At 41.6% G+C, this 25,552-nt stretch overlaps 1 protein-coding gene across 3 annotated transcripts in view; it reads right to left on the bottom strand.

The window, feature by feature from the left end:
• mprip (myosin phosphatase Rho interacting protein) overlaps nucleotides 1–25,552 on the bottom strand; it is a 444,516-nt gene that overhangs the window by 98,038 nt on the left and 320,926 nt on the right. For all 3 annotated transcript variants that reach the window (XM_060844305.1, XM_060844307.1, XM_060844306.1), the window contains exons 9-10: nucleotides 16,832–16,939; nucleotides 10,907–10,963 (exon numbers count right to left, since the gene is read on the bottom strand). In XM_060844305.1, coding sequence (XP_060700288.1) covers nucleotides 10,907–10,963; nucleotides 16,832–16,939 — 165 coding nt within the window. The remainder of the gene's footprint in view (nucleotides 1–10,906; nucleotides 10,964–16,831; nucleotides 16,940–25,552) is intronic.

Here is a 25,552-nt window from a genome sequence, read left to right as displayed (position 1 = left end):
AGAAGCAAATTACCGCGGATGCTGGAATCTGAAAATAAATTTAAAATAAAATGTTTCAGACTTTCTTGCAAGTAAGAAATGGATCCACAAGGAAGTCTCTCTAGCCACAGGCTCCCAGCTTGCATGTTCTCAAATTGCATCTTGCTGCTGCTCACATACCCAGAAGAACAGGGGGCCCACGCAGTCATACGGGCTCTGCTGACGCCTCAGCTAAATATATGGTCACATGATTGAAAAACGTACAGACGGTATATAAAAATGATAAATTCTGATCTCTGTATCTAAATGTTTACATATGTATGGCATGACCAACTGTACAGACCATCAAATTATTTTATCAATAAAGTATATTTTTGAAATAAAAAAATCTTTTGTCTGATCAGGTCTGCTCTGGGGTCGGTGATTCACCCCGACCAAACCTGTGCTTTACCATGCAGGAAGATCACTGAGAGTCTCGCACTCCTCAGGAATACAATCGCCTACGTGCAGGACAGAGGGTTGGACACCTGCCTAATCAGCCTGGACCAGGAGAAAGCCTTTGACAGGATATCACACACGTATATACGAGAGATGTTCTCTCCAAAATGGGCTTTGGGGAGCGAATCTGCAATTGGATCAGACTGCTCTACACTAACATTGTCAGTGCAGTCTCAATCAATGGGTGGGAATCAGATAGCTTCCCAGTCAGATCTGGAGTCAGGCAGGGCCGCCCTCTCTCTCCTGCCTTGTTTGTGTGCTGCATAGAGCCATTTGCCGAGTCCATCATTTGCCGAGGCACTGTCATTGCTGTTATACGTGGCATAGGTCTGGCCTATTCCCAGAACCTATGCCACTGCAGTCACCCAGGCCATCTTCCGATTTATATGGAGGTCAAAGATGGACCGGGTCCGAAGGGACTCGATGTATAAAGATCTGGACAATGGGGGAAAAATACACTCAATGTCACCCTCACCCTGATGGCCACCTTTCTGTGTGGCTACATCAAGCTGTGCGTGGATCCCTGGTACACAAACACCAAGTGTCACTATGTACTGAGGTTCTACCTGTCCCAGGTGTTGCAAAGGATGGGCCTGGCTGCGCTGCCGCGGAACGCTGAGTAGTTGGACTGTTCCGTATCACCTGTCCTTCGTGAAGAAGCTTATGAAGAAAAACACCTTTGACCACAAGTCCATCAGGAAGTGGTCAGCATGTAGTGTCCTTGAGACCCTTCGGGAAAAGGAGAGGGTGGATCCTATCGAGTGGTTCCCTGAGCAGACTGTCAAAGCCATTTGGCAGAATGCCTCATCACCAGAACTTTCCAACAAGCACCAAGACATGATTTGATCCTTTATGCACGCCCAGACTCTTAGCCACACCACCGTTGCCCTCGAAGTGGCTGCGGGGGGAAACGAGATTGTCACACACCTCCTTCTGGAATACGCCTACGCAGAAGAAGTCTGGAGAGGAATGCAGTGGTATTTGTCGAGGTTCGTCCCGAGCAGCGCCGTGACGTGGGACTCCGTGCTCTACGGTCTGTTCCCCGGGATGCACACCAGGACGAACATCAACTGTGACTGGAGGATCATCAACTCAGTGAAGGATGCTCTCTGGGCGGTCCGAAACCTGTCGATCTTCCAGCTGAAGGAGTTGACCTTGACCGAGTGTTACAGACTGGCACATTCCAAGGTCCAGGACTACATGTTGAGGGACGCGTTGAAGCTTGGGGAGCTGCCGCCAAGACGCAGTGGGGAAAGACCACTGTGTAACATCTGCCTGCCTTAGAAGAACCGGGAGACCACTCAGTCATTCGGGCTCCGCTGATGCCTCAGCAGAAAAGCTGGATAGTAAATGTACAGACTTGTACATAGGAAAAATAAATTTCGATGTCTGTATGTAAAGCAATGTAATGTATGCACAAGAATGGCATGACCAATAGTAAAGAGATACAAATAATTTTATGAATAAAGTATATTTTTGAAATTAAAAAAATCTTTTGTCTGAAAGCCATAAAATTCGCTTAATTTGATTGAAAGTTGGAAAGTAGTTACCAGAAATGAGATCCAGTTGATCACGTTCTGGATTCCTAGAATATTTTGTCCAGTTCAGAATACATACATTACAACTGTCAAGTCATCCACCTCTTCATCCACTATTCCCATCACCGACCTTAAATATTAGTCATATGTAATTTGTGTTACTAACTAGCAGCTTTTTCTTCTTACCTAGTGAATGAAAAATGGTCTTGGTTATTTGTTATATGGCAAATGTCATCTTTGAATTGGCATTAAAGCCTTGTAATTAAATCAAGGTTAACCTATTTCTGAAAGACTCAGTTAATGTTTTGATTTTTCCATTTTGATTTTTGAGAACAAAGTTGTATGTTAGGTCCCAAAATTTAGAATTACTTTCAGAATAAGGCCATAAGTAAAACAAAATCTGCATTCTAAGAATTTCATAACTTAATGACCCATGAAGGCACTCTTCACCCATTGCAGTCATGCAGAAAACCTGCTGCCAGATTTCTCAAAATGAAAGACATCTGGAGTCCTTCATTACAGTACCACAGACATCTTCACAATAAACATCAAACTGAAGAATAGACTGTTCAAACTTTCATCTCTCTCATGGCCAATAATATCAATAACATCCAAAAACTGCAGCATCGTTTAAGCTATGATATTTTAAAAAAAGCTTAAATCCTAGTTCTTTCATTGTAGCTTGCAATGAAAGCTATCAGGAATAAAATTGTTGAATTGTCTCAAACCACAGCTTTGTGTTTAAAAAAGCCAAATTGTTGAAGGATATAGGTGATCCTGACATAGATACATTTATTGCTATTTCCAAACTACTCCAAGGTGGCATGAACGGTTGAATCACTACAATGTTTGTGTTAATATTTCTCCTGTGATGACATTAGGTTACTCACCCAGTCACAGCGATAGCATACTATCAAGTCAGAATACGTAATATGAAGGATAATTTAGAGGTAATATAATGTTAGTATTATATTATTAGTCCTGATTCAGAGAAGTTGGAGTTACTGTCAAAGCAAGGCAGACAATTTGAGGCAGAACTTCCTGTAGCTGTAATACATTATATTAATGGAAGGTGGACACTGAATACAGCAGCTGGAAAACCAATTAATTAAACTCATTTTGATCTGGACAGTTGAGATTTTCAAATCTTTTGCACCATTGCATTAGCACAAGTTCCTCAAACAAGTTATCTAAATAATCACTCTCTACTGATTTAAACACTTGTGTAAACTCTACCATTTTAAGGGAATTGTATCGGTTTTCATCATTTTTTTGAGCTAATACATTCCAGATCATAATTCACTGCTTAAAAAAATCTCATTTCTCCACTTGCAGATTTCATTAGTCAATAATCTTAAATCAATACTGATGACACCACTTTTGCAGGCTAGCTACCAAACAATGAGGAGTCAGAATACAGGAAGGAGATAGAATGTTTGATGTCATGGTGTAAAGATAGCAATCTCTCCCTCAATGTCAGCAAAACTAAAGGACAGATCATCGACTTCAGGAAGAAAGGAGCACAGGCCGCTACCTACATAATGGACAGTGTTGAGAGCGTGAGAGAACCTGTTGCATTTTCTGGCTTACAGAGACCAAATGCTCTGGTATCTCCTGCCACATGGCAGGAGGGAGAAGAGTCTGAGGGGTATGTGGGATATTCCACAATGCTCTTAGCCTTTCGGATGCAGCATATGGTGTAAATTTCTGTAATGGAGGGAAGAGAGACCTCTCAGTTGTCCTCACTACCTGTTATTGGGTCTTACAATCTGAGACAGTGCAACTCCTGAACCAGGCAGTGATACAGCAGCTTGGAGTACTCTCAATGAACCCTCTGTAGAATGTGGTGAGAATTGGGGGGTGGGGTGCCTTTCGTCAGCCTGCGCAAAAAATAGAGACGCTGCTGGGCTTTCTTGGCTATGGAACCGTTGTTGAGTGTCCAGGTAAAGATTCTCTGCCAGATGTACTTCAAGGAATTTAGTGTTCTTCACAATCTCCAGCAGAGAGTGGTCCCTCCAAGCCCTCCTGAAGTCAACCGATCTCTTTCGTCTTGTCCACGTTCAGAAACAGGTTGTTGGTTCTGCACCAGTCCGTTGCACCTCCTCTCTGTTGAGACCCACTACAGTCATATCATCAGCACACTTGATGTGATTCAACATGTGCATCGCTACACAGTCACGTGTCAGCAGGTTGAACAGTAGTGGACTGAGCACACAGCCCTGGGGATCCCCCGTGCTCAGTGTGATGGTGTTGGAGATGCTGTTCCCAATCCAGACGGACTGAGATCTCCCAGTCAGGAAGTCCAGGATCCAGTTACAAAGGGTGGTATGTCGGGCAAGCAGGCTCAGCTTTCCAATCAAGTGCTGAGGAATAATAGTGTTAAGTGCAGAACTGAGGTCTATGAACAGTAGTCTGACACAGGTGTCCTTCTTCTCCAGGTGGGTGAGGTTCAGATGGAGGGTGATGGAAATGGCAAAATCCATTGAGCTGTTGGGTCGATACGTGAATTGCTGGGTGTTTAGTGAGGGTGACAGCAGGGTCTTAATATACTTCATCATGAGCCTTTCGAAGCACTTCATGATGATGAGTGTAAATGTAACAGACCAATAGTCATTGAGAATTTTTCAGCATGGGGATGTTGGAAGTGGCCTTGAAGCACGCTGGAACTATGCACAGCTCAGGGAGATGTTGAAAATGTCCATGAGAACATCCACCAGTGCGTCACAGCCATCATCTGAGCACTCTGCCAGGGATGTTATCTGGTCCAGCAGCCTTATGTGGGTTGACTCTGCATAGGATTTTCTCATATTGGCCATGCTAAGACACAGCGCCTGGTCATTGGGAGCGGGGGTGGACTTCCTTGTTGCCAGGTCTTTACGTGCCTCAAACCGTGCATAAATGTTATTCAACTCATCTGGGAGGGTTACATCACCAGCACAATCAGGCGATGCTGTTCTGTGGTTGGTGATGGTCTGGATGGCCTTCCACATGCTCTGTGCATCGCCACTGCCCTGGAAGTAGCTGCACATTATCTGTGCAGACTGCTGAATGGATCCCTCTAAATTTCAAATCTAATGTTGATCTTGCTTTTGTGCACCTCCTGTGCAGCCATAACCTCGCTTTGTCTAAATATCCTATGATCTGTATGTGCTCTGTGGTATGGCCTGTCTATGCTGCAAGGAAAGTAAAACTTTTCACTGTACTTAGGTACACACGACAACAATAAATCAAATCAAACGCATATGCTCAGGTGTCTTCCTCTTCTTTAAAATCATGCTATTTAATTTACACTGCCTCCTTATTCTTCCTTCCAAGTGTATAGTCACACTTTACGTTGCAATAATGTTCCTCTGTTTCCCTTTCACCAGGACTGCCTCTTTTTATTTTGTGTTTTTACAAATTGAGTACTGAAATGAGAAAAAGCTGTTTTATAAATGCAACGTGGAAAGCGTGGCTGTAGTTTTGAAGAGCACGTAGTGTTACACCCATGCTAGGCACCAGATAAATCAACTGTTTGAACAAACAGTAATTGCAGACGACTTCGAGCAGAGGGATGTATTAACACCTTTTGTTGGTGACAATAAGTTGATTGGTCTCTGGGTGAAAGACACTTACCTGTGTCAGAGACCTTTTTGTCTGCCAACACTGTGTGGTTGCTTCTCAGACAACTGAACAACTTGAAAATGGAAGCATTCAGCTCATTCCCAGCTCAGGAATTGTCTGTTTTCTGCAGTCAAGACTCAGCTTAAACCTAAGGAAAAGAAGTTCATCCTTCCTGCAACAGTTGTTGTTAACTGACATGTCAGACTTTTAAAAATGTTAATTGGCCATCTTAGACTCTCACTAATCAAAGAAAGAAACCAGAGAAAGATGATTGAAGAAATGCACTGGCAAACAGAAGAGATAAAGATAATCTCAACCTAGGAATAAAGACCCCTGAACTGGCTTTCTAGTCTTTCTCTTCTGTCTGTAACCTATTTAACCCTATCTGTTTGTCTATAAGGAGGAGTTTCTCACGTGATTAGAGTTTTAATTTGTACAAACAGCTCAGTTCATAGCATTCCTACTTTGGAGTGAAACCTCAGCATATATACCAACGATTTATAACTGTTTACCTGTAGCTAGAGTCTAATCACCTGCAACAAGAAGGGATTCTTGTTCTGTATAGAAACCAGGTCCTCATTATCTATTTGGATCTGAAAGTCAGGTAAATTGGATAACTTTGCATATTTTTAAATCTTTAACTTGTGTGACAACTTCAGGAACGGCAGGGCTCAATTACTAGCATCCCATACCAGTAAGTCATGATACTATATCCTTCTGAACTCCATTACCAGCCTCCTCCAAAACCTTTCCAGCAGTTTCACATTTGGATCATGTAATCTGCTGTTTGTCAACACAAACTCTGATTCTAGTCCAAATCCTGCATAATATTAACATGGGTAATTTAATCATTGGAGAATGGTAAATAGAATTGTCTTAACTAGAGCTTCCAAAACTGGAAAGTGACATGGCATGATTTTTGATGTCAACTGAACTGTAGATAATCTAACTGCTTGTTGTACGACTTGGCATTTTCCTTAAGATTTCTAATCTGCAAACCACTTGCATCTGGAACAGCAGTTTTATCTGCAAATTAATTGTAAGGAATGCATATACTTATCGAAACAAGGTTTATAGGAAAAAGTCCAATTGGTAGCAAGGCACCTTTGATTAACATCCCAAAACAAATTCAAGATTAATAGGCAGGGGAGTAGCTTCAAATTTTGGACAGACAGCAAAAGTTCTGGAGCATTTTTACACAAGTTCATTCATTGACAACTCGAGATTTGAAACCGGCTAGTCTTAGAGATGTACAGCATGGAAACAAACCCATTGGTCCCACCCGTCCATGCCGATCAGATATCCCAACCCGATCTAGTCCCACCTGCCAGCACCTGGTCCATGTCCCTCCAAACCCTTCCTCTTCATATACCTCTCCAAATGCCTTTTGAACGTTGCAACTATACCAGCCTCCACCACTTCCTCTGGCAGCTCATTCCATACACGTACCACCCGCGTGTGAAAAGGTTGCCCCTTAGGTCTCTTTTATATCTTTCCCCTCTCACACTAAACCTATGCCCTCTAGTTCTGGACTCCCCCCACCCCAGGGAAAAGACTGTCTATTTATCCTATCCATGCCCCTCATGACTTTGTAAACCTCTAGAAGGTCACCTCTCAACCTCCAATGCTCCAGGGAAAATAGCCCCAGCTTGTTCAACCTCTCCCAATAGCTCAAATCCTCCAACTCTGGCAACATCCTTGTGAAACTTGAAAGGGTTCAGAAAAGATTTACAAATCCTTCCAACAGGAAGGAGACCAGAATTGCACGCAACATTCCAACAGTGGCCTTACCAATGTCCTGTGCAGCCACAACATGACCTCCCAACTTCCGTACTCCATACTCTGACCAATAAAGGAAAGCATACCAAACGCCTTCTTCACTATCCTATCTACCTGCGACTCCACTTTCAAAGAGCTATGAACTTGCACTCCAAGGTCTGTTTGTTCCACAACACTCTCTAGGACCTTACCATTAAGTGTACAGGTGTTGCTAAGATTTACTTTCTCAAAATGCAGCACCTCGCATTTATCAGAATTAAATTCCATCTGCCACGTTTCGGGACACTGGCCATCCAATCAAGATCCTGTTGTAATCTAAGATAACCTTCTTCACTGTCCAATACACCTCCAATTTTGGTGTCATCAGCAAACTTACTAACTGTACCTCTTATGCTCACATCCAAATCATTTATATAAATGACAAAAAGTAGTGGACCCAGCAATGATCCTTGTAGCACTCCACTGGTCACGGGCCTCCAGTCTGAAAAACAATCCTCCACCACCATCCTCCGTCTTCTACCTTTGAGCCAGTTCTGTATCCACATGGCGAATTCTCCCTGTATTCCGCGAGATCTAACCTTGCTAACCAGTCTCTCATGGGGAACCTTGTCAAATGTCTTACTGATATAGATCACAGCTACCGCTCTGCCCTCATCAATCCTCTTTATTATTTCTTCAAAAATCAAGTTTGCGAGACATTATTTCTCACGCACAAAGCCATGCTGACTACCCCTAATCAGTTTTTGCCTTTCCAAATACATGTACATTCTGTCCCTCAGGATTCCCTCAACAACTTGCCCACCAACGTCAGGCTCACTGGACTATAGTTACCTGGCTTGTCCTTACTACTCTTCTTAAAGAGTGGCGCCATATTAGCCAACCTCCAGTCTTCCGGCACTTCACCTGTGACTATCGATGATACAAATATCTCAGCAAGAGGCCTAGCAATCACTTTCCTAGATTCCCACAGAGTTCTATGGTACATCTGATCAGGCCCTGGGGTTATATCCACCTTTATCCGTATCAACACATCCAGCACATCCTCTGTAATATGGACATTTTGCAAGGTGTCACCATCCATTTCCCTACATTCTGTATCTTCAATATCCTTTTCCACATTAAATATTGACGCAAGATACTCATTTACTATCTCCCCCTTTTTCTGCGGCTCCACAGAAAGGCCGCCTTGCTGATCCTTGAGGCATCCTATTCTCTCCCTGGTTACCCTTTTGTCCTTAATGTATTTGTCAAAGCCCTTTGGATTTTCCTTAATTCTATTTGCCAAAGCTATCTCATGTCCCCTTTTTGCCCTCCTGATTTTCCTCTTAAGTATACTCCTACTGCCTTTATACTCTTCTGAGGATTCACTCGATCTCTTCTGTCTATACCTTACATATGCTTCCTTCTCTTTCTTAACCAAACCCTCAATTTCTTTAGATATCCAGCATTCCCAATACCTACCAGCCTTTCCTTTCACCCTAACAGGAATATACTTTCTCTGGATTCTCGTTACCTCATTTCTGAAGGCTTCCCATTTTCTAGCTGTCCCTTTACCTGCGAACATCTGCCCCCAATCAGCTTTTACCTAATACCGTCAAAATTGGCCTTTAACCAATTTAGAACTTCAACTGTTCAATCCTCCCTCAGCACAACTGTAATGCTATCCCTTATCAAAAATGCCACACACCCCTCCCCTTCTCTTGCCTCCCTTTCTATCCTTCCTGTAGCATTTGAATCCTGGAACATTAAGCTGTCAGTCCTGCCCATCACTGAGCCATGTCTCTGTAATTGCTATGTTATCCCAATCCCATGTTCCTAACCAAGCCCTGAGTTCACCTGCCTTCCCTGTTAGGCTCCTTGCATTGAAATAAATGCAGTTTAATTTATTAGTCCTACCTTGTCCCTGCCTGTTTGAATCTCTTCTGTTTTCAACTGTACCAGTCTCAGATTGATCTCTTTCCTCACTATCTCCCTGGGTCCCACCCCCCCACCTTACTAGTTTAAATCATCCCGAGCAGCTCTAGCATATCTCCCTGCCAGTATATTTGTTCCTTTCCAATTTAGGTGCAAATCATCCTTCTTGTACAGGTCACTTCTACCCAAGAGAGATTCCAATGATCCTAAAATATGAATCCTTCTCCCATACACCAGCTCCTCAGCCATGCATTCATCTGCTCTATCCTCTTATTCCTGTCCTCACTAGCTCGTAGCACCGGGAGTAATCCAGATATTACTACTCTCGAGGACCTCCTTTTTCAATTCCTGCCTAACACTCTAATCTCCCTTCAGAAATTCAACTTTTTCCCTTTCTAAGTCATTGTCCACACTGGAACCAATGACTTCTTACTGGCCTCTCTCCCCCTTGAGAACATTCTGTACCCTCTCTGAGACATCCTTGATCCTGGCACCAGGAAAGCAACACACCATTCTGATTTTTTTGCTGCTAGCCACAAAAACGTCTGTGTACACCTCAGACTGGAGTCCCCTAACACAATTGATCTCTTGGAACCCGACGCAGCCCTTGTTTCATTAGAGCAAGCCTCAATATCAGAAACTTGGCTGTTCAAGCTACGTTCCCCTGAGAATCCATCATCCCCTGCATTTTCCAAAACAGCATACTTGTTTGAAATGGATATAGCCACAGAAGACTCCTGCACGAGCTGCTTGCCTCTCTTACCTTTCCTGGAGTTACTCCATCTATGTGACTGTATCTGAGACTTTTCCCTCTTTTTATAAACGCCATCCATCACATACTGTTGCTGTTGCAAATTCCTCATTGCTTCTAACTGTCTCTCCAATCGATCCATTGCGTTCTGATAAGATTCGCAACCAACAGCATTTATGGCAGATATAAACTGCAGGAACTCTCTTTGAACTCCCACATCTGACAAGAAGCACATACCACTCTACTAAAGGTCATTTTTGCTCCTTCACAATCTACAGACCCAGAAAATAACACCATCTTATTCCTCTACAAAACACTGCCCCAGGTTAAATTAATAGTTATGGCTTATATTTTAAGTTTAATCAAGAGACTTATCTAAAAAAAATATAATCAAGAACCCACTCTACACACTATTGCAGACTTTCTGTAGGTCACACTTAAAAACAATACACTTATCTGCTTCTGTGCTGTGAACTTCACCCAAATAGCTCCTCCAAGATCAGTTGAGAATTTTACTGTTTGTTAATTTTCCCAGAAGCACTCCGATGTCCAGCGATACACAAATTCAAACAGCAAAGGCAGTCACTGTGCAAGTTCACTGCTGTGCCAGTTTCTTTCTCTCTCTCTCCTGCACTGACCTCACCATGCGCTTCCTTTGTTTGTTCTTCTCCCTTTTAAAACTGCTGTTGTTTTAACCCTTTTTTTCCCAAAGTTCCAAAACAATGCAACAGCACATAAAACAGTAATTGCTGCTCCTGGATTTTTCCCGTCTTCCATCTTAAAGTAACCTTTCATCAACAATGAATGCGCAAACAATGTGTAAAATAAATAGAATTATTTTTACCTGACCCATTTCATCGAGCTTCACCATCCACCCTTTCTTAAAGTTCAGGAGATCCGGCTAAAAGAAAAGGGTGAATATTAGCAAAAACAATGCCAACCACTTTAATTCATTCTCCATGTATCACAAACAACTTGTTTAATGACCACATTTGATTACCTGAGCAAGGTAAATAATTTCAACTTAAAAAATGTCAGTATGGCTCAGTTCACAGCATTCCTACTTCGGAGTCAAACTTCAGCATTCAAAAGGCAGTTCAGGATTTAGTGCATAACGTACATTTAGCAACAGAACTATTAAAGTACATTATTGAAGGTGATGCTTTGAATTCAAGTCTTTGTCTACCTGTACAGATGATCAACGTTTCCAAAGCAAGGAAGAGAGTAAGGTACTCTTAGTGTTCTGTAAAATATTTCTTTCAGTTACTGTTTAAGAGCTGGCTGTGTACAAACTGGTTGTCATCTTTACCTTCATAACTAATTACACTTCAAGAAAACAATTAACCAATTATACAGTACCTCATCAAATTTTAAGGATGTAATGAGATACTGCATAAATGCATCTTCCACGTCATGAAACTTACATATGATCTTCTCCCCACTCTCAAAGGAACTTTATAAACACCAGCCAATTAATTTAACATTACAATATGCTTTATTTGATGCTAACAATTGAATTTCATAGAAAACCTATATAATACTGAACATCCCTTTAATTTTATTCATGAACAAATATTTATTCAGTTTATATTTAAAAAGAGTCAAGAAACATTAGCTGTTTTTGATGTCATATGTCCCGCCTTTTTGTTGGGGGATGGAGTCTAATTACACGAGTGTTGATATTTATTAATTTTAAATTCACATTCTTCAAAACAAGGCCCAAGCTAAATAATCTGCTTCCCGTATTTCATCCATCCCTGTTTTATGTTTGAAACATCTAGCTCATATCTCTTTTCAAGTGCTTTTTGCTGCATTGAAGGTTAGTTTAGTTTTAATATTGATAAATACAAAAGAATTAAATCCCACAATTTTCTAATAAACTCTTTCTCATACATTAATTGAAATTGGGACGCGCAGAGTTATACAGGGAGTGCAACATGTAGCTTCAACAATGAACAAAAATTAACATTTTTTAAAAAATGACTGAGGATATAAACTTTGAAATGTAATTGATCAAAGAAATCTTGAATAGCTGGGCCCCTCCAGGGTGGAAACAGGCCCAACAAGCCCACACCATTGCCCAACCCAATACATTTATACTGACTAATGTACCTAATTTACACATCCCCTAACAGTTTGGGCAGAAGGTTTTATTTGTTGTAGCTATATTTGAAAGTTTGAGACTCGTCCATCTATAGTTTCACAAAAACATAAGAGTACTCTTTGTTACTGAAAAGCTGTTTCTGACTGAATTTGAAAGTATCGATCTGAAAAATAGGGAAACATAAACTGCATTGGTTTACTATCTTTAACATTGTAAAGCTTGTTTGTATTACTAGCAAGCTCAGACAAAATGCTAGTTTGTGCAGAACCAGAACTTTTTCATTTATATTTAATCTTGTCCACATAGACAGACATGCACATATAGAACATGCATTCAAAAGGACAAAATTTACCTCGCCCACTGGTCTGGATGTAAAATCTTTGAGCCATGCAGACTGCGAGCAGGGCAAATGAATGGAAAAGAGGAGAAGACAAGAACATAAGAAATGGGAGCAGGTATAGATAACTCAATCCCTTGAGCTTGCTCTGCCATTTAATACGGTCATGACTGAACTTTTATCTCAACTCCATTTTCCTGTCTACTTTCCATCTCCCTTGATCTCCAAAGAGATCAAAAGTTTAGTCAAGCCCAGTGGTGAATATAATTAATAATAAATCACATTCAGATTGGAGTGAAACATTTTAAAAGGTTCCATGTTTAATAAATTTCTCATTTCAGTCCTAATTGAGAATGCCTCATCTTGAGTGTGCGCATCTGCCTCCTCCGTCTTTCCTTCCCAGGTTCCTCAGGAATAAACTTCAGGGTCTGCCCTGTCAAGCTCCTTGAGAATCTTCTATGAGGCCTAATTTATACCGCCAATTATCCTCATTCTTTTGCCACAGGAACCAACCATTTTTATGCTGACTCCCAGAGAGGAAAAGAAAGTCAGGCATTTTTGGTCAGGTAGTCAGTTCTCATTACTGGATAACGACTGCTCACAAATATATTGAGATAAGCCTCGAGCATATTAAAAAGAATTGTTGGCTTTAATGGTCACTTCCTGCCCAAAACTTCTGATTGTAGGACTTTCAACGTTATAAATTATTAATAGCTAATGGTGATGTAGACATTTAGCAAACTAGGTCAGATCATCATTCCTAAAATGATTAATGCATTATCTTTTGAGGTTAAACCTGTAAATATCTGAACCTTAATTACATGATAAATCTGAAATATTAATGTAGTAAAAACTTACAAGGACAAAGCCGCAACATCCAGTATTGGTTAATAGGAGACATGTACCAGATTCAATTTCAGAAATAATTTCCGCACTAATAATATGTATCAATCAGGAAGAGCACCAATGAAAGTTATTTTAAGATTAACCCATATTATTATAATATTGGTCTTTGTCCTATGTAGTAGTAAAAAGTGAGGTCTGCAGATGCTGGAGATCAGAGCTGAAAATGTGTTGCTGGTTAAAGCACAGCAGGTTAGGCAGCATCCAAGGAACAGGAAATTCGATGTTTCGGGCCAGAGCCCTTCATCAGGAACCTGGCCCGAAAAGTCGAATTTCCTGTTCCTTGGATGCTGCCTAACCTGCTGTGCTTTAACCAGCAACACATTTTCAGCTTTGTCCTATGTATACATAAAATTCTGGTGAAGACGTAATGTGAAAGTTTGGACTACTGCGAAAAGAACTCTACAGTAGAGAAAACTGAATTGTAACAGTGACTTTGTTTTAGATATAATATAAATGATGCAGTAAATAATTCTGAAAGGCCCAGGATTCTCAAATGCACATTTAAAATAATTTCAAATCACAATTAAAATCACAGGAAGACAATTCTATTATAATGTGTATTATGTATGGAAATTGGCTGTGTCCTGCTTCTTAAATGAGGAATAACCTACTGATCAACGCACAAAAAAAAAACCAGGACATCAGTGTGAAGTGCTGCTTGATATATAGCTCCCTTCTATCATAAAGGAAGGGCTGGAGTAGCAAGTTGCCCCTCCTCAGCAAACCTGGTTCATGGCTCCCAATTGAAAAATGAGTTGTATTGGCTGATCGACATTTATTTACTAGATTCTATATGTCATCCTTATAAAGCAATAATACTTGGTATTTATAACAGCATTTTTGAAAGTAGCAAAAATGTCCCAAGTTGCCATTCGGAGGCCTGAACAAGATTTGGCATACAGTTACTATTGGGGATGTTAGGGCAGTTGACCTTAAGGTTTGGGCATGGAAGCAAGTTTTTTAAAAAAAGTCTTAAAAGGAGGAGACAGATAGAGTGGGAACTCCAGAAGTTTGGGCTTCAGCAGCTGAAAGCATAGCAATTGGCACTGCAACAATTAAAACTGGAGATATTCAGGACCAGAATTGGAGGACTGCAGATATTTTGAACGATTGTTGAGCTGCACATGATTGCACCAATTAGAGATGTTCAAGGTGAGAGTCCAACATGTTTATATGACATCATAAGCGTTCGGAGTGTTGCCCCTTCGTCAGGTGAAGTATCCACCCCAGTCCAACACAGGCACCTTCACATCATTCCTTATGATGGCTGAACCGGACTTGGTGTGAATTATGACAGACAGCAGAGCTTCAAGATGAGCTGAAATTGGAAGATAGAGGCCAGCCAAGAATGTGTTGGAACAGCCAAAACCAGAGATAGGAAGACATAAAATTGTTAGCAGCAAACAGGCTGAGCGGGATGGACGACTTAGGTAACGCTATCAAGGTAGTAAGCGGCAGTTTTATCGCTATGTAGCACGTAGTTGGAAGCTTAGTCAAACAGAACACCAAGGCTGTGAACAATCTAGTTCAGCCTTAAGCAACTGCAAAGGATAGTTATGGAGGCAATGGGTAAGGAAGGTTTGTGGTGGGAGTAAAGGCTGTCTTCCTGACATTTAACTGGAGGAATTTTCAACCCATCTAATACTGGCTGTTGTACGAGCAGCCTAACAATTTAGAGACAACGTTAGAGTGAGAAAACTTATGTTCAGGTAGAACTGGTGTCATCAGCATTTATGTGGAAATTGGCACTGTGTTTTCAGATGTCATTACTGAGTGCAGCATGTGGATGAGAAATACATAAGAGCAGTTATCCAGATCATTCACATGAGAGCTTAATCTGAAAATAGATGTAAATTTGCTTGCTGAGCTGGAAGGTTCATTTTCAGATGTTTTGTCACCATACTAGTGAGCCTCCAGTGAAGCACTAATGTTAGTGACCCACTTTCTATTTGTGTGTTTAGGTTTCCTTGGGTTGGTGACGCCATTTCCTGTTGTTTTTCTCAGAGGGTGGTAAGTGGGGTCTAAGTTGACGTGTTCGTTGATAGAGCTCCAGTTGGAATGCCAAGCTTACAATTCTTGCAAGGTATTTTGCAACAAACGCTACACTGGACAAACAGGCAGAAAACTAGCCACCAGGATACATGAACATTAACTAGCCACAAAAAGACATAACCCACTCTCACTAGTATTCTTACATATAGATCAAGTAGGAGACCAATTCGACTGGGACAATACATCCATCTTAGAATGAGCCAGTGACACGCACGAGAATTACTGGAAACATGGCATTCCAAATGGAATTCCAACTCAGACATCGACTTGGACCTAATTCACTACCCTCTGAGAAAAAGAATGGGAAATGACATCACCACAGAAAATGACAACACCGACCCAAGGAAACCTAAACACAAATAGAAAGCGGGTCACTAACACCAGTGCTTCAGAGGCTCACTGATGTTACCTAGTATGGTAACGGGACGTCTGCAAACAAACATTCCAGTTCAATGAGCAAACATACATCCAGAACCTCAACCAGACGCTACAAATATTTTTAAAACTCACTTTCTCAAAATATTTAAGAAGTGTAATGATCCAGAATACAAGCTTGTTGCATGGACAATCAACTTGATCAAATTCCAGAATACACAGCATAGCAGTGCAACATATTGCCAAACTGCATTCCAGGCTTCTTTCTGCATTAATAGCAGATACATACATTTTATCAAGAGATCAGTAAGATTTCCCTAAATCCTTGTCTGTTGCTTTGGGTAGGTTGGATACAGAGCTGTGGAAATGTATTTAATCCAGAATCACTGGATTTTTCTTATAAATCATGCTACTTAGTGCTTCTTTTCACAATAAATTTAACAAATATGTTCCGACAATGAAACAATGCTATCTAGGTAATAACATTAAAAAAACCATTGCAATGCTCACTCATCAACGTTTTACGTTTATCAATCTTCTCTTCTCCTGTGTATGAAAACTTTCTTGTGCAGGAGTAAGGATTCAGAGATTCTGGCTATCCTCCTACACCTCTTTCAAGTGATGGTGGTCATATGCGTCAGACTATTCAAAAACATTTGGATCACAGGCGATGTAGATTCTGCCCATGCATGCACACTCTCTTAAAAAGATCAATGGATAGCATGGGACTTTAATTTTTTTTTCATTCTTGAATCAAAGGACACTGAAACCAATTATATAGAAAGTCTACAACTATTCAAGCTAACATTAGTTAACTGGATACAGTACATGATTGGAGGCAAGAGTATTTCTTAATTTGGACTAATCACTGCTAACTGGATAAACTCTGAATTGATGGAGAAATTTTAGTCAGATTTCTGATTGTAATTTCTGCAATATAATAGGATGATATATAAAAATTACAAACTCAAATGCTAATACAACAACAGTTTTACCGTCATAATGGATTCCGTTGTTCTTCTGTCAAGGGATTTTGCCCGCCGAAGAGGAGGTATAGCAGAAGAATGAAAGCGCTGCTCTCTGACAGGTTTCTTTTTCATTTCCTAAAAGGAAAGTATCAAGTTAAAACAAAATATAGCATCAATTGAAATCTCCATTCATGACTTTAAAAAAATGACAATTCCTCTACCAAAACTTCATTACACCCCATTTCTGTACATCTGAATAAAACCAGGATTACAAAGAATCTTACACTTGAAAAAAATTAGTTTCCATTCAATTCAGATCTACTGTCTCCGCCCTTGAGCCCCGCTCCTCCAACCGCCACCAAGACAGAACCCCACTGGTTCTCACCTACCACCCCACCAACCTGCGCATACAACGTATTATCCGCCGCCATTTCCGCCACCTCCAAACGGACCCCACCACCAAGGATATATTTCCCTCCCCTCCCCTATCAGCGTTCCGCAAGGACCACTCCCTTCGTGACTCCCTTGTCAGATCCACACCCCCCACCAACCCAACCTCCACCCCCGGCACCTTCCCCTGCAACCGCAGGAAATGTAAAACTTGCGCCCACACCTCCACACTCACTTCCCTCCAAGGCCCCAAGGGATCCTTCCATATCCGCCACAAGTTCACCTGTACCTCCACACACATCATCTATTGCATCCGCTGCACCCGATGTGGCCTCCTCTATATTGGTGAGACAGGCCGCTTACTTGCGGAACGCTTCAGAGAACACCTCTGGGCCGCCCGAACCAACCAACCCAATCACCCCGTGGCTCAACACTTTAACTCCCCCTCCCACTCCACCGAGGACATGCAGGTCCTTGGACTCCTCCACCGGCAGAACACAACTACACGACGGCTGGAGGAGGAGCGCCTCATCTTCCGCCTGGGAACCCTCCAACCACAAGGTATGAATTCAGATTTCTCCAGCTTCCTCATTTCCCCTCCCCCCACCTTGTCTCAGTCGGTTCCCTCAACTCAGCACCGCCCTCCTAACCTGCAATCCTCTTCCTGACCTCTCCGCCCCCACCCCACTCCGGCCTATCACCCTCACCTTGACCTCCTTCCACCTATCCCACCTCCATCGCCCCTCCCCCTAGTCCCTCCTCCCTACCTTTTATCTCAGCCGGCTTGGCTCTCTCTCTCTTATTCCTGATGAAGGGCTTATGCTCGAAACGTCGAATTCTCTATTCCTGAGATGCTGCCTAACCTGCTGTGCTTTGACCAGCAACACATTTGCAGCAGGGAAAGGGAGGCATAAATCTAGGAAGTTGATCCCTTTAAAAATTTGCATATACCTGTACAATCAATTTGGACAGGTGGCAGCACTTCAGGAGCAAATACAAGTCCCCACCACAGACTGCATGTTTACTCTTTTTGACGAGTAGCAGGCGAGGCATTGAGTGAGAACTCAGCAATGTAATAGTGCCTCATCAACACAGGAAATAATAATAATAATCAGAAGTAACCCCAGTTAAGAACAAACCAAGCCCATTAAATAGTCAGACCCTGCAAAAATAGATCTTCTGAAAATTTTAAGTGTTTTTGCCTGCTGCATTAACCATCTGGAACTTTATTTAATGGCAGGTGAACTGCTTGAAAGTCACATTAATGAGCGTTTCAGGCCTGCTGACTTTAAGCCAAATAGTCCTGTAATTTTGATTCAGTTACATGAACTTGACAATCACAAAGTATGAAAATACAATTTTTTTACTTTTAGCCACAGAGTTCACTGCACTCTTTGTTGCTCAATAAGGTCAAAGGTCATCTCACACAGCAGGACATAACAGGATATACTTGACAATGATAATTATAATCAACTCCGTGGACACTTGCCAACACAGAAAATTGGAAGTGACATGGAATTAAGAACTAAATTTACAAAAGCAATTAACAACTGCACGATTGACTTGTTCAAATTATATTATTCCCTCTAAACAGTGGACCACAATGGAATTCGGAATACAATTGTGCAATCTATACAAAAATTAACTATGTGCACAAGTAAATAGTTTCTATCCTTTTCAAACTGTGTGGAGGTTCTCAAATTTCAGAGTTAGACTGCTTCTACTATGTTATCTGTCCCAAAAACCAAAGCGCAGTCAATTCTGCTATAACACGTTAATTGTGTTCTTCTGCAATCCCATGTTATAAGAAAACCACATAATAGTAGCACCATTTAAACTAATGGGGCCTGAATTGCATTATCACCAATTCATGATTCAGAAACAGTGTCCCCAACTCATCAATCGCATGACAGCAAACTCTCTTTAACGAAACGTGTGTTATGGCAGAACAACCTGTCAAATCTGTAGAATGTACAGAAGAGTTTAAAAAATATTTTGTCAATGGATCAAATTTTTAAAATGAGCACTTGTTGCTATAAAATCTTTCACTTCAGAAGGAAAAACAATTCTGGTCCATCAATGAGCTGTATTGTTGATCACTTAGCTCATGCCACGTGCCATTTTGAGACACAGTTGGAACTGGATTTTTATTTTTCAAACTGATGCAAGAATATGAAACTTAAACAGATGGTTACTGTGTGCTTGGGCCGAGTAGAGTGAATAGAAAATGGAAAAAATAAAGTTACAGCAAAGGATATATGTGCTCACGACACACAACCAGTTACTTCTGGGGATTTTTGTCTTTTTTAAAATCAATTTAACTCCGTCATTATAACCTATTATGATTATACTAAAGACAATAATGCCTAGGCTCACTTCAGGACAAATGTTCATTTAGTCCTTTGCCCTGGAGACCCAGTATCTCAACCATTCTCTGGCATGATTCTTGAAAAGGTGAGAAACAAAACCTGATAGCCTAATTGCTTGCATTCCTCCATGCATGATGGCACCAGAGGTTTAGGTCAGAAGTTCTTAAAGTACTTTAAACGATGGAAAATCATTGCTTTAAAAGGGATGGATACATGTATTTAAAAGCTCAATTTTTTGATCCGAACAGGGTCTAGAAACGCTCATGGTTTAATTATTGGAATAAAATCTAGTATACATTAGTACTTAAGTCAGGGAAGAATGTAAAACATTGTGTTAATGAAAAACAGAGACTTCAAGCCCCAGGGCTATAAACAATATTCTGTTATTTGATGTTTGTTGTCAAACATAGCTACAGACCATATTAACAATTCCAAAGCCCAACTATGCCTAAGCCTATTTACAGCAAAACATTCCAAGAAACTACTTCCATAACTCAGCTCCAATTAATTTTCATAGTATACCTACATTTTTGTAGAAAAGACAACCACTGCTTAATAGTAAAACAAAAGCAAAGTATTGCACATGCTGGAAATGTGAAATGTAAAACAACTGTTGAAGGCAAGGAACCACATTTGACTCAAACCATTTAACATTGAAAGCCAAATAAAAGCTGATAAGTAGCAAGTTACATTCATGCTACACAATGCCAGACAATGAATATCTCCAACACGAATGAATCCAACAATCTCACCTTGACATTCGAGATCTGAGAACATAAGATGTAGGGGCAGAAGCAGGCTGTTTGTCACACCGACTCTGCTCCACCATTATAGGAGAGCATGATTGATCTGCTAATACTCAATTCCACGTTCCTTCCTTTTCTCCAGAACACTTGAATCTCTGTCTGAAGAAAAATCTTTCCACCTCGAATATACTGAATGAACTAGCTTGACAGGTTTCTGCAGTAAAGAATCCATTGATTGACTACCTTCAGACAAGAAAGTCCTTCGCCTTCCTACATTAAATGAGCAACTCAGCATCTGGATGGGTTTACAAATAGGAAGGGCCAAATGACTATGACTATGGGCCAAATGGGACTAGGTCAGATTCCGATGTCTGATCAATGCGGACGAGTTGGAGCAAAGGGTCTGCTTCCATGCTGTATGACTCTATAATTCCTTACTCTGATCATAATGTATTTGCGCAAACATGGAGGACTACCACTTTAAGGATAGGATAGTGCCACTAGCCATTTTAGGCAGGAAAGAGCTTAGTCTAATTTTCCTTCCTGAACAGTTGAATACAAGTGTAAGTTCAAAGAAAACAGACCACCTCAGGAATACCTGATTTTAAATGGGGAGAAGCAAGGTAGTGCTAAACCTTTTGTGGTACATGGTGCTACCAGGCGCTTTCCATTTTAGAAAGTGGGAAATCTTTGGCATTGTACGACTTTATGATGGAGAAAGAGAGCTGGAACTCCTCCACAGAGAGATTCCATTATTTTCTTCAAGCTAACAAAATTGAAGCAGATATAATTGTCCCTGCATTCCTTAGTATTATGGCTGGAAAACTTAGCACACACTGAGGAGTCTGGTGCAGCCAGAAAAGCCAGCTTCTAAAAATTATGAAGTAGATTTTAAGAAGTTACCTCAGAGTACAATGGGACCTCGGTCAGATGGGCCAATGAGTAGCAAATGGAGTTTAATGGAGATAAATATGATGTGCCGCATATTGGAAAGGCAAATCAGGACACGACTTATACACTTAATGGGGAGTGTTGCTGAACAAAAAAGAGACCCTGGAGTGCAGGTTCATAGTTCTTTGAAAGTCGCAGGCAAATAGTATAGTGATGGTGGCATTTGGTATGCTTGCCTTTATTGGTTAGTACATTGAGTAAAGGAGTTGGAAACTCATGTTGCGGCTGTACAGGACATTGGTTAGGCCACTTTTGGAATACTGTGTGCAATTCTGGTCTCCCTCCTTTGGAAGAATGTTGGGAAATTTGAAAGGGTTCAGAAAAGATTCACATGGATGTTGCCATGGTTGGAGAGTTTGAGCTAAAGGGAGAGGCTGAATAGGCTGGGGCTGTTTCCCCTGGACTGTCAGAGACTGAGGGGTGACCTTAGAGGTTTATAAAATCATGAGAGGCATGGATAGGGTAAATAGACAAGGTCTTTTCCCTGTGGTGGGGCAGTCCAGAACCAGAGGGCATAGGTTTAGGGTGAGAGGGATTTTAAAAGGGACCCAAGGGACAACTTTTTCATGCAGAGGGTGGTGCGTGTATGGAGTGAGCTGCCAGAGGAAGTACAATTACAGCATTTAAAAGGCATCTGGATAGGTATATGAATAGGAAGGATTTAGAGGAAAATAGGCTGAATGCTGGCAAATGAGAATGGATTTATCTTGAATATCTGGTCGACATGGACAAATTAGACCAAAGGGTCCATTTCCAAGCTGTAAACCTCTATGACTCTATATAAATAGTACAAATCCTACAGAACCATTTTTCACCAAAACTACTAGTGATTGTGGAAACGTTCAGATTTTACTAAAAACGAGCATGATGGTGAATCTCTTTCCAGGTTCATAGCACTTTGAAATTAGCAATTCAGAAACATCTTAAATCGATGCTATTAGAAGTGTGGGTTTAAGATATGAAGCAATGCAGGAGAGATTGTTGATGGCAAGGAACCTTAAAGAAAGGACTGGAAATAGCAGTTTTGGCAGAACTACCCGCCAAGGAATCTAAACAGATAAGATTGAACATGAGAATTCACAAAATGGCAGTGGAGAGATGAGTGCCAATACGGACTCAGAACTGTTGTGGTAAAACAGGTCATGCAACAATAAATTGCATGAACAAAGCAGTGTGGGGGGAAAAAAATGAGCACACTGAATGGATGTGTTTGAGGAAGAAACATGGTAACAGAGCAAACAGAAACCAAAGAGTTTAAAAAAAAGTAGAAAAAAATCTACACTAGGGAAAAAGTCTGGACTCTCAGTCCAAAAAGGAGATGCTATTAAAGATATCAGCCAGTACTGGCAACACTCCCTTGCTGAATGGCAAACCACAAACAATGAAGGTGGACACCGAAGTGATGGCTTCATTAAAACATGTGCGCATCACAAGGAGCAGTCACACTGTGCTACAACCCTCAAAAACTAGACTAAGACTGTATACAGGCAAAGAGATATCTTAAGAGTTTGTATCAATGTGAATTCTCAGTTGCAGTGAGTCTGAAGGTTTGTCCTTACACATTACCACAGGAAGATTTCTAGTCTTAGAAGAACGAACATTGTTGGAGAAAATCAAACTCAACTGGGCTGAAGTAAATCATTTGCCAGATTCAGAGACCGATCGATCACAAGTTTTAAAAAAAACATTATTTTGAGTGGCATGGAAAAGATCACTGTCAAATTGAAAATCAAGAATGAGAATTGAACAAAATGTTGCAATGTTGGATGAGTGCCTTATGAATTAGACCAAAGGTCAATGCAAAACTAGAGCGGCTAGTCAACATGGGAGTGTTGGCAACTATAAATGAGAGAGATTGGGCCATATCGACGATAATTTCCCCTCCCACATGGTCAATAATATCCTCCAGCACATCTCATCTCCGCACCTCCGCCTTCGAACCCCATCCCTCCAACCACAATAAGGACAGAACCCCCCAAGACCTTCTACCCGCCAACCTCCATACATATCACATCATGCTCCGCCATTTTCGCAACCTACAAATGGACCCACCAGAGATATATTTCCCTCCCCACCCTATTCGCTTTCCGTAAAGACCCGTCCCCCGCAACTCCCTTGTCAGGTACACGCCCCTCACCAACTCACCCTCCCCTCCTGCCTACATTCCCTGCCACCACAGGAGTTGCAAAATCTGCACCCACCTCTTCCCTCACCTCCGTCCAAGGCCCCAAAGGAGCCTTCCACATCCATCAGTTTTACCTGCACTTCCACACGTGTCATTTACTGTATCCATTGCTCCCAATGCAGTCTCCTCTACATTGGGGAGATACGATGCTTACTTGCAGAGCACCTCTGGGACACCTGCACCGGTCAACCCCACCGCCCCATGAATGAACACTTCAACTCCACCTCCCACTCCACCAAGGACGTTCAGGTCCTGGGCCTCCTCCATCGTCACACCCTAACCATCCGACACCAGGAGGAAGAACATCTCATCTTCCGATTTGGGACCTTCCAACCACACGGCAATATGGACTTCACTGGTTTCCTCATTTTCTCTCTCAAACCCCACCTTATCCCAGGTCCAACCTTCAACTTGGCACTGCTCTCATGACCTGTCTATCTTCCTTCCTACCTATCGACTCCACGCTCTTCTCCGACCTATCACCATTACCTTCACCTCCATCAAACTATCATACTCTCAGCTACGTTCCCCCAGCCCTAAACCCTCTCATTTGTCTCTCTACCCCCTCAACTCACAAGCCTCAATCCTGATGAAGGGCTCTTGCCTGAAATGTTAATTCTCCTGCTCCTCGGATGCTGCCTGACCTGCTCTGCTTTTCCAGCACCACACTCTTGACTCTGATCTCCAGCATCTGCAGTCCTCACTTTTTCCATATCTATGATACCAGTGATGAAGAAACATGATCTTGCACATATATGCAATGATTTTAGATTACCATTAACTAGTACTACGTGCTGTGCAGTGTCTTTTGCCCTTAATCAATGAGCTATTTGCTGGACTAGATGGAGGTCATCTTTTCAGTTGAAAACAAAAATGACCCTAGTAAATAAAGCCCGTTTCTGGATGAACACAGATCCTGAGCCACAGAAATACTTAATGACCATGACAGAAAGGACAATTGATCCTGCAATCAGAAGTTAGGGACTTTGGAAGAAGCTAGCAGGCAGAACCTCAAATGCAGTGATCTCCAGAATATTCCCTGTGTCATGTGCCAGGGGAAACAGAAGTAGCAACATAAAGCAGATGAATGCATAGCTGAAATGGACGAGGAGGAGGGAGGACTTTAGATTCTTTGATCAGGCTCTGGGAAGATGTCACCTATACAGGCTGGACAGGTTGCTCCTAAACAGAGCTGGGACTGTGGGACGTTTTGCTAATGCTGTTTGGAAGGCTTTAACTAACTTGGTAGGAGTGTGGGAACGAAGAGAAAATAATAGAAAAGAAAAGCAGAGTTCACAAGTACTTGGAGATACTACTGGTACAAGGACAGCGAGTAGCAAGTTATTAGGTGCAGTTGGAACAAGGGAGAAAGAAATTAAGTCCAAAACTGAGTTAACATCCATACATATGAATGCATGAAGTATAGTGAACAAAGCTAGCGAGTTAAAGTCAGAGATTGCCATTTGGAAATATTGAGACCAGGATCAAGGAAGGGCAAGTAGCGTGGAAATCAAGAGAGAATAGCAGAAGAAAACATCAGTGTTTGCAAAATACTTGGCAATACAGCTGACACAGCAACAAAAAAAGAAAGAAAGGGAGAAAGACATTAAGTCCAAACACAGTCAGTCAATGTCTTTGTACGTAAATGCATGAAGTATAGTGCATAAGGTTGGGAAGTTACAGATGCAGACTGCTATGTGGAAATTCATATAAACCTTACATTGTGGAAACAGGCCATTACGCCCAACAAGTCCACACTCACCTTCTGAAGACTATCCCACTCAGACATATTCCCCTACCCTGTTACTCAACATTTCCCCTGACTAATGCACCTAATCTACACACCCCTGAACATGATGGGCAATTTAGATTAGATTACTTACAGTGTGGAAACAGGCCCTTCGGCCCAACAAGTCCACACCGACCCGCCGAAGCGCCACCCACCCATACCCCTACATTTACCCCTTACTTAACACTACGGGCAATTTAGCATGGCCAATTCACCTGACCCGCACATCTTTTGTGACTGTGGGAGGAAACCGGAGCACCCGGAGGAAACCCACGCAGACACGGGGAGAATGTGCAAACTCCACACAGTCAGTCACCT

The sequence above is a fragment of the Hemiscyllium ocellatum genome, chromosome 25, assembly GCF_020745735.1.
Source record: "Hemiscyllium ocellatum isolate sHemOce1 chromosome 25, sHemOce1.pat.X.cur, whole genome shotgun sequence".
Lineage (NCBI taxonomy): Eukaryota > Metazoa > Chordata > Chondrichthyes > Orectolobiformes > Hemiscylliidae > Hemiscyllium > Hemiscyllium ocellatum.
Note: the sequence above shows the minus strand (reverse complement) of the source record. Positions and strands in the feature narration are given on the sequence as shown.